The 10644-nt window shown below is 44.9% G+C and overlaps 1 protein-coding gene across 1 annotated transcript; it reads right to left on the minus strand.

The window, feature by feature from the left end:
• Nucleotides 1-265: 265 nt before the first annotated feature.
• LOC119321621 (disease resistance protein Pik-2-like) lies at nucleotides 266-6838 on the minus strand. Its single transcript, XM_037595223.1, has 5 exons — nucleotides 6787-6838; nucleotides 6041-6621; nucleotides 5729-5884; nucleotides 4511-5236; nucleotides 266-2229 (listed from the first exon to the last, which is right to left on the minus strand). The coding sequence occupies exons 1-5, from the start codon at nucleotides 6836-6838 to the stop codon at nucleotides 268-270; spliced, it is 3477 nt and encodes a 1158-aa protein (XP_037451120.1). The 3' UTR covers nucleotides 266-267.
• Between the last annotated feature and the right edge of the window lie 3806 nt (nucleotides 6839-10644).

Genomic DNA, 10644 nt, shown 5'->3' on the forward strand with positions numbered 1-10644 from the left:
AATTACAGAGTAGGATATATTGCAGTGGCCATTCATTCTTCAGCAAATCAAAGAGAGCCTAAAAGTAGAAAAGGGAAAACCCGCCTCTAACAGCCATAGAACAACAGTGTCGGTGACGCGTGGGCTTTATTTAACCCATTGTTACAACATAACAAAGAATGCAAGATATAAAAATAAGAGTGGATAGAAGATAGATTTTCCAATGGCATGGCATGGCAGCCACTCAGCCAGGATATTTTGGACAGAAGTAGCCTCAGGTTTCTGAGCTCATTGCACCTTCAAGATGGGCCGGTTCTTATTCCTATCAAGCTGGTTTTGCAACTCCTGCCTGAGTTTATCTTGCACGGGTTTTCTTCTCTTTTCTTCTTGTTTAATATGTTCATACGCTCCTTTACTCATTCTTTCGTCTACCCCATTTTTTGATGATTTGGGTGTATACCCGATATAATGAAAACTAAGCTGTACTTCCTTGATGTTTTGGAGAAGTTCTAGCCCAGAGAAGGCAACTTCAGTATCTCTAAGGCTAAGGGTCAGCAACTCAAGATTGGGCACTGATTCTTCCCGAAACTCCACTAATTTAATTTTCATCCATGTGCAGAAAAGATCAAGCACCATGAGCCTTCTGAAAAGGCTAGTCTGGAACTGAAGTACATCGATCTGAAGACCACGATCACACAAACCCAGAATGGATAGGTTTGGTAGGTTCCCAAGGACTTGCATGGTTTCAAGGTTCCCTGATAGCTTGCTGAGTTCTAACTTGAGCTTTACGAGATTCTGGAGCCCCTTGATCCATTCCGGCAATTTTTCCAGGCTGCCGCATAGCTTGAGGCTCTGCAGGTTTTCCGGAGCTGTGGATATGCCATCCAAACAGCCATTTAGGCTATCACCTGTCCGCACTGACAACGATTCAAGACGGCTGAGATTGGAAATGGCCGAACAGAAACCCGGACCATTTTTCTTGTTGATACCGACCACTCCTAGCTTCTGCAGGCCGGTGAGATCTTTTATCTCTTTTATAATGGCATTTCCCCAAGCAAGGTGAACATACCGCAGTGTACGCAGGGCCTTCAATTTCCTGGTCCCTTTTGACACCTTAACACCAGAAGGAGCTATGCCCCTAATGATATTAGGGTAAAATATGCAGCAACTAATAGTGCAAGCCTCACACATGCCACCAAAACCACCCATGCTTGAAATCTCAAGTGAGCAGCATGCTACACATAACCTACATTGCCTTTCCCAAATTTCTTGACACTTTGAAAAACAATCGTTCTCATTATCCCCTATACCTATACCAGCATGGAGATAACATAGCTTACTAAGCTTCATGGTGGTTCTGGGCAACAGAGCTATACCCGTCCCTTTGATGTCTAGTGTCTCAAGTTGTTTCAGATTACCCACCGAATCTGAGAGGCAAAAGATGTGCGCACACCCACGTAGAGAGAGGTATCTCAGATGAAGAAGCTCCCCAATGTGCTCAAGGTGATGACTTCTTAATCCATATGTTCCTTCCAGGTCCAGCACCCGGAGAAACCTCATCTTATCAGAAATGTAAAATGCCTTCCACTTACCAAACACTGTCAATGACCGTATACGGGACAGCTCCACGGTGCTCTCCAACTCATGCTCATTTCCCTCCCAGTTGCTGCTTATGGCAAGGTGACGCACTGCGCCATGGGTGTTCAAGCTGTAGCCTTCCTCCAACCTGAAAACAAGATTTTCCTCCATTGACTCTGCAATGCTGATATCACGAATCAGATCGTGCAGCTGGCAGGAGTCGAATCCTTGTATGCTGCAAACTGATTGCTGAGTTGGTAATATCATGCTTCTCTCTATGAGTTCCATGAAGTATCTATCTGCTGTGACCTTGTCTAGCGCATAACCTTCAGCGATCCATCGATAAGCCAAACGTCTCCGGCTAACATTGCGGTCTTCAGGGAAGATGGACATGTACAAGAAACAAGACTTTAGATAATAGGGTAGGCCATCATAACTTTTCATGAGAACTGTTTTTATGACCTCAAACTTTGGATTCATCTCCAGCTCAACACTGATATGCTCATTCAGTTTTCTCCACTCTGCAGCAGTTTTTGTTGGTTGATCAGCCAAGAAGCCACCTATGGTGACTATCGCAAGGGGAAGTCCCTTGCACTTCTTCAGGATTAGTTTTGCTGGTTCAACCAATGCAGGATGTTGCTCAGCCAAATCTGTAGTTTTATTCTTAAATACCTGCAATTGTAGAAAATATAATTAGTCTTCTAACTATAAACGAATTAGGTGCATCCAAACCACTTTTCCTAGTTTACTTATAATATAGCTACCCTTCCCCCAGTTTGGGTGGCGAGTACACAGGTAGCTTTGTTATCACAGCCGCTCAGTCGCATTGAGATCATAATCGTGTCAATATCTGAACTCTGTATTTGGTGCAGTGTATACTAAATGGACATGCATCTTGTAATTCGCATAGTTCACGGACCCACCATCGGCACAGCAGGGTCCATATACAAGCACTGTAGGCATCACGTGCACTAGGTCACATCACCACTGGTACGGCGCTGCTAATGATCATTAACATTTAAATACCCGTTAAGTGTACAGTTTAATATATTAAACGTGGGAATCAGCACTGGTATGTTCCTCCCAAACATTGACTAAATTATCTATTTTTTCATGATTAAGTATTGCTTGCAAAATTATAGACTCAAACATTTCCACAATATTACTCATGTCTGAAGATGAACCACATTTAGTAACGGGTAGCAACATTAATCTCGAGCAAAACTTAAGTTCGCGATTAAATATTGCTTCTAAAACTCTAGATTAATCAACATTTCCAAAGAACCACTCAAATCTCAAGATGAACCACATTAAGTAACTAGTAGAAAGATTAATCACGTCCAAAAAATGAGTGCAATCTGGTGGTAAAATCAGTTATTCACAGTAATAGTATTGATCTACCAAACTACGAATTGGGATGCAATTGTTTGTCACAACCTCCAGGCTCATAAATTGGTTAATACACCAACCGAACAATTTTTTAAATGAAAAAATTCAGAACAAATGCTTTTGAAAATGTACTGGATTTATCACAATTTTCATCTCATGTTAAAGGAATTGTCAAAAAAAGGGCAGCCTGGTGAACGTAGCTCCTGCTTGAGCAAGGTCCGACCTATTTGGGTCTATAGTACGCAGTCTTTCCCTACATTTTTGCAAGAGGCTGCTTCGAGGACTCGAACCCATGACCTCATGGTCACAAGGCAACGGCTTTACCACTACACCAAGGCTCCCCTTCGTAAAAGCAATTGACAATGTGAGACAAAAAAAATCCTCACAAACATGAATTGGAAAAAAAAAGTGATTCACCACGTCCACGGTTTGACAAAAAAAATGCGCCGTCCAAGTCCATGGCTGGCAGCGGCCATGCTGATCATGTGGCTCTATTCTGGAGCAGCAGCTTCAGATCTAGCTAGGCCTGCCTCGGCTTGCTTGGGGGCTTGTTTGTGCACTCGTGAAAGCCGGAGCGGCGGCTCAGGGATGAGGTGGTTGCTGCACGCGGTGGCTCGAAAGACCATCACACTGTTGTAAGGTGTCAGCTTTTGCCACTGAGGTGATGGAGTAGTTGACTCCACTGATGTGTGGCCAGGGGCGAGTGTGGAAGTAGAATTGATGGCTTTGGAAACCGTTGCCATGTTGGAGAAGTTGGCTCCGTCACACACTGACGGAGCCATCTGCTCGGCTTGTGCACGGCCTCAGGGCTGGTGTGCGTGTGTTGTTGATGTATCGGTTTCCAGCTAGTTTTTCATATAAACTGGTCATTCCTTATTCTACTTAATGGAAATGCAGAGCTCCTGCTGATTGCTCAAAAAAAGCGAATCGCGTATAATTTTATATCGAAAGTGGTGAGTTCATGGAATATTGTTGGCTTGTTGCTAATACTAACCTGTCCTAACCCAAGCAATGTGTGATGTAATCAGTTTTTTGGTTTAATTGCTAAAACTGCTGAAACTATATCATTTGTAAATGATGAGTCTACAACACGAGTCATGGTGGCCTAATATTATGCTTTTGCAACCCACTTTGAAGTATCTTTTATAAAGATAGTTGGTCATTATGTGCTTACAAGATACTAAGGGCATCTACAATGGTTGATAAGACAGTCTTATCTTAAGTCTTGCATGTAATTTAGAGACGACAAACAAATTTGTCTACAATGGGTCATCTCTTAGCCTTATCTTCAATAACTAGCCATTCCTAAAAATGCGGTGAGACATATTGTGCTAAGAGATCATCTCTTGTCTTCTCTTAAATAAGATAAGATAAGACTTTTCTTATGAGTTCTCCTTCCTCCACCTCATCATTTATCCTACGTGACACTCCTAAGATAGCACCATTGTACATGCCCTAATTTGAAATGACCATTCAAAACTAAAAACTGAACTGAGATAAAAAGAGACAATATATTATTTTGTTAGCAGATAAGGTGAATAATATAAAGAGTACTATTCGTTACCTTTTTTGTGAACAGGTGACTTGCATCCTTCTCTTCAAGACCGTTGAGCAAGCGTATGCACTCTGATTTTTTGCAACAATACTTAGCAATATCCTCTCGCCTTGTGGTGATCACAATGACCAGATTTTTTATTGCATGTAAACATGGCAATATTTTATCCCATTCTGCAATAGATGAGAGGTCATCAAGAACAATCAAACAACTCTTTCCTTCTGAACGTCTGCCCAACACTTCAATCAAGTCTGCAACTCCCATCAAGGCAATGTTTTTTTGGGTGTCACCTACAAAGTCCATGGATCCCTTGTTTGCATCTAGTTGCAATGCCAAGCTCCTAAGGAGTCCCTCAAGCTTGAAAGGTCGCAAGACCGTGACAAAAGCATATTTCTCAAACATGCGAGAGACATCTTTGCTCTGGAAAACATTTTTTATCAGAGTTGTTTTTCCAAGACCACCCATTCCCCATACTACTATCACCTCAAATTGATGGGTGCTAGCTTGTTCCACAATTAGTGCAATAATATCAGATTTTTCTTTCTCTCGCCCAATAAGCTGAAATTCCTCCAGAACACCTGCCATTGTGTAGGTGCGTGTGAACCTCTTTTGCACTGTCATATTTCCATCAACATCATCATTGGATTGGTCTTCTTGTATCTCATTCTCAGCGATGTTGGGTAAGTTTGAGCTAGACGATGCTGGCTTTGATGGATATGTAACGCCATGAGAACTCTGAACAAAAGCAAACAAGAGTAAGATAAAAATGTAATGATGAATACTCAAAATAATACTGACGGGTCAGCTCAAGCATGTCTCTTGCTATACAGGAATATTAATGTGACAACGATCCAGAAATAGTACATAAAGCTTGAATGGTATGTATACAAGCTAACTTGACTTCGCCAGAAATAATTAAAGTAGTCTAGAAGTTTAAAAGGTGAAAAAGAACACGAGCCCAAATTATTCATGAATTACATCAAAGTTCACTATTACTACAAGAGAACATAAAGTTATTGAAAACCTTAGCCCTCAGCATGATATGAACAGCATGGACAATTGATTGTCAAACAAATGCAAAAAACGTTGCGTTGACACTTTTATCAAAGCATAGCAACATAACATTTATTGTCAGATGGAATATCCATATTTACACCCATTTTCTGGGCAGCTCCTGCATGCCCACTAATGCCTCTCCACTGAACAGGCATTACCTCGTCCAGGGACCTGGGCAGAGAACATCTGTATCAGCAGGTTGATGAGGAATCCAGGGAGGCTGAGAATGTATCCAGTTAGGACCATCAGGGCAGTCCCGAGAGCTGGTTCCGTTCCACACCTAGGGGAACAGAGGAGGGCTTGGACCAGGAATTCCCCCTTCCCCGCCTTGTCCAAACACACAAATTAATTTGAGCCTACCCACGAGACGCTCCATAGTGATTACCCTTTGCCACTATATACTAAATCTAACTGATATAATGGTTCATATTTTGGGTGGTCCTATTGAAAATTGAAAACATGTGTTTAAAACTGAAGTAGTACCTGCCGGTAGAAAGCATAGATGGTTTGTTCAGCAGACAATTGCTTGAGCTCTGATACAATACTTTGCTGGCCTGGGCATAAGCTTGCAACTTCAACATGCTCCGTAGATACTACGATGCGGCTCCCCAGTTTGTTTTCCAGCAAACAAGTTTTGATTCGATGCCATTCTTCAATGGTGGATAATCCGGTAAGAACGATCGGATACCTCTTCTTGTTGACATATCGACTGTACTCATGAGCAAACTCATGCCTCGCCTTCTCCGCCTCTAGTTCCAACGGAAAATCAACCACACCTACGGCAGTTGCTCGAAACTGTTCCATTATACTCTGGACAAATTCGTTTGGATGGAAAGGCCGCTCCACCCTGACCCACGCTCGGCATGGAAACCTAAGTTTGATATTTGGATTCTCATAGGCCTCCGAGATGATGGAGCTGTGCCCAACACTGCCACTTGTTCCCCATACACCAATCACTCCAATTTGGTCATCACCCTCTGTGCTGATCAGCCGGGCAAGATCCGATCTTGATTGGTGTTGCTTCGCGGCTTGCCTTGCTTCATCAACGCCAAACATGGCAGCATCTCAGGGTGGACACGGTCCGGGCCGGTCCGGTCCCGGTCCGAGCCGTCGTTTGGACCGGCCGCCGGCGGTCCGGGCCGGACCGGACCGAGCTGCATCACGGTCCTGATTTTGGGGACCGGACCGGCGACGACGAAGCCCGGGCCGGACCGAGCGGACCGACCAACGGCCACCGGCGGCGACCTGCTCGGGTGCGGCGGCGATGTGTGCGACGTGCATGGTTGCTCCAAGGTGTGCGAGCGCCGGCGGCAAGGTGTGCGCTGTGCAGCGCGGCTGTTATTCATGAACTGCTAGCTTTAGCCATTGTCGACCTGCACGCACGGGACGTGCCGATGTAAACGGCATGCACGCATCACGCATGGGGGGTGCCCGATCTAATTAAACGGCATGCCGCACAGGACGCGCAACTGGGGTGCGGTTTTTCAGTTTTCGTTCTCTTTATTCCTTGGGTAATAGCCGTGCCCGATCTAAACGCGCGCCATCCTCGCACAGGATGTTCCCTATTACGGAGTACATGCAAGTAGTGTAGCGCGTGCATGAGCCCACAATTTTTGTCTCTGCGGGCCTTCCTTGATTAGTGGATTAATTTGGACGTGGAGCTACTCGTGGGATAATGCCATGATTATCGGATCGAACCCCGCCTCTTTCGTTCTTTCTTGTTTTCTGTTCGACAGAATGAAAGGAAAGGAAAACTGGATGGAGGAGGGGCGCGGCAGTGCCGGAGGGGAACTCACCGGCGCCACAGCAGGGCGTCGCCGGCGGCTGGGCGGAAGAAGCGCGTCGCCTTCGGTCCGACCGAGCCGGACCGAGCCAAGGCAGGACCGGACCGAGCAATTTTCGGTCTCCTTTTCACGGACCGGACCGGTCAGTTTTTCTGTCGGTCCGGGCTATTTCGGTCCGGTTCACTTCGGTCCACGAGCGGGCCCAAAAGACCGCTCGCCCCGTCCACCCTGAGGCGCAGTATCATGGAGGTCTTGCAAACAAACCATATTGACAAATGTCAACTATGGAAGTAGACCTAACTGCTTTAGACACAACACTGTTGAGGCAGAATGGCTGCATGAGCTGTTGATGGACTTGCCTGTGGTTGAAAAACTTGTACCGGCTATTCTTTTGAATTGTGACAACCAAACAGTTATCACTAAAGTGAATAATTCTAAGGATAATGCGAAGTCATCAAGACACGTGAAGGAACGTTTGAAGTCTGTCAGGAATTTGAGAAACTCCGGAGTAATAACTATTACGTATATTCAAACAGACAAAAACCTGGCAGATCCCTTTACAAAGGGACTATCACGAAATGTGATAGATGTTGCATCGAGGGAGATGGGTATGAGACCCATAGATGTTACACCATAGTAGTAACCCAACATCTGTGATCGGAGATCCCGTGAATTAGGATCTAGGAAGAACAAGCTATTGGTTAACTGAGGAGAGTAATAACTAATGAACGTCTCTAAGTGAAGATGCAAAACTCTTAGAGCTGTAAGGCTCAATGTTGTAAGGCAGGTTGGCAATATGCCTTAATGTGGTTCTATTGGCTATAATTAACAAAGATGCTATCCTCATAGTAGTCTTGAAAGAACACACCTATATGAGTCCCAACTGTAAATGTCACAGTCTATGAGATTTGGATGATCTCTAGTAAGCTCACGAAGAGACCAGGGAGTATGATGTATAAGCTCCAAACCACGGGGTAGCCTACTGGCAGCTAGGTACTGGTTAAGACTCTGAGTGAAACTTGTTCACACGAAACTAGCAATTCTAGGCATAGTTGAAGGAAATATGCCCTAGAGGCAATAATAAAGTTATTATTTATTTCCTCATATCATGATAAATGTTTATTATTCATGCTAGAATTGTATTAACCGGAAACATGATACATGTGTGAATACATAGACAAACTTAATGTCACTAGTATGCCTCTACTTGACTAGCTCATTAATCAAAGATGGTTATGTTTCCTAACCATAGACATGAGTTGTCATTTGATTAACGGGATCACATCATTAGGAGAATGATGTGATTGACATGACCCATTCCGTTAGCTTAGCACTTGATCGTTTAGTATGTTGCTATTGCTTTCTTCATGATTTATACATGTTCCTACAACTATGAGATTATGCAACTCCCGTTTACCGGAGGAACACTTTGTGTGCTACCAAACGTTACAACGTAACTAGGTGATTATAAAGGAGCTCTACAGGTGTCTCCAAAGGTACATGTTGAGTTGGCGTATTTCGAGATTAGGTTTTGTCACTCCGATTGTCGGAGAGGTATCTCTGTGCCCTCTCGGTAATGCACATCACTATAAGCCTTGCAAGCAATGTAACTAATGAGTTAGTTACGGAATGATGCATTACATAACGAGTAAAGAGACTTGCCGGTAACGAGATTGAACTAGGTATAGAGATACCGACGATCGAATCTCGGGCAAGTAACATACCGATGACAAAAGGAACAACGTATGTTGTTATGCGGTTTGACCGATAAAGATCTTCGTAGAATATGTAGGAGCCAATATGAGCATCCAGGTTCCGCTATTGGTTATTGACCGGAAACGTGTCTCAGTCATGTCTACATAGTTCTTGAACCCGTAGGGTCCGCACGCTTAAGGTTTCGATGACAGTTATATTATGAGATTATGAGTTTTGATGTACCTAAGGAGTTCGGAGTCTCGGATGAGATTGGGGACATGACGATGAGTCTCGAAATGGTCGAGATGTAAAGATCGATATATTGGACGACTATATTCGGACATCGGAAAGGTTCCGAGTGATTCGGGTATTTTCGGGGGTACCGGGGAGTTACGGGAATACGAGGAAGAAGCAATGGGCCTCATGGGCCAAGTGGTGGAAGAGAGGAGGCAGGGCGCTCGGCCCCCCCTAGCCCAAACAGAATTGGACTAGGGGGCCGGGCCCCCTTTCCTCCTTTTCTTCCCTCTCCTTCCTTCTCCTTCTCCTTCCCTTCCTTCCCCTCTCCTACTTGGACTAGGAAAGAGGGGGAAATCCTACTTGGAGTAGGATTACCCCCCTTGGGCGCGCCTCCTCCCCTTGGCCGGCCCTCTCCTCCTCCCCCACTTTATATACGGAGGAGGAGGGCACCCCATAGACACAACAATTGATCTCTTGATCTCTTAGCCGTGTGCGGTGCCCCCCTCCACCATATAGTCCTCCTCGATAATATTGTAGCGGTGCTTAGGCGAAGCCCTGCGACGGTAGAACATCAAGATCGTCACCACGCCGTCGTGCTGACGGAACTCTCCCTCGACACTCGGCTGGATCGGAGTTCGAGGGACGTCATCGAGCTGAACGTGTGCTAGAACTCGGAGGTGCCATAGTTTCGGTGCTTGATCGGTCGGGCCGTGAAGACGTACGACTACATCAACCACGTTGTTCTAACGCTTCCGCTTTCGGTCTACGAGGGTACGTGGACAACACTCTCCCCTCTCGTTGCTATGCATCACTATGATCTTGCGTGTGCGTAGGATTTTTTTTTGAAATTACTACGTTACCCAACAATAGTCCATTGTCAAGTTGTGAATGGGTGTAGCTTAAAGTTCTAGGCAGAAGTTCAACTTCACAGTCTCTGCTGAAACACTGGTATATTAAGCAAGTGGTGAGAGAAGTAAAATCTCTAAATGGGTATTTGAGATCTGGTGGGGGGTTGTTAGAATTAATGTTCTAGGCGCACAACAATTTCTAAAATCTCAAATAGTGGCCCATGTGTAAAATAGCAAGTGGTGGTGCTAAAGTTTAGTCCCACCCCGGAAATTGAAAAAGAGTTGAACCTCTTTAAATAGTGGGTTCTCTCCACCACTCTAAGTGGTGTGTTGAGAAGAGAAAGGGAAGACCACGCTGGCACTCACTCGCCTCGCCTGGCCGGGTCGGGCCGTGGCGTTGCGTGGTACGCCGAAATCCGGCCCGTTGCCTTGCAGGGGCACAACTTCCTTTTGCCGTTTTATTTTTTATGTCTTGGCAGACAAGTTAAATTTTTTTGTCCGGTAAGTATATGACTTAGAAACC

The sequence above is a fragment of the Triticum dicoccoides genome, chromosome 6B (assembly GCF_002162155.2).
Source record: "Triticum dicoccoides isolate Atlit2015 ecotype Zavitan chromosome 6B, WEW_v2.0, whole genome shotgun sequence".
In the NCBI taxonomy this organism is placed as follows: domain Eukaryota; kingdom Viridiplantae; phylum Streptophyta; class Magnoliopsida; order Poales; family Poaceae; genus Triticum; species Triticum dicoccoides.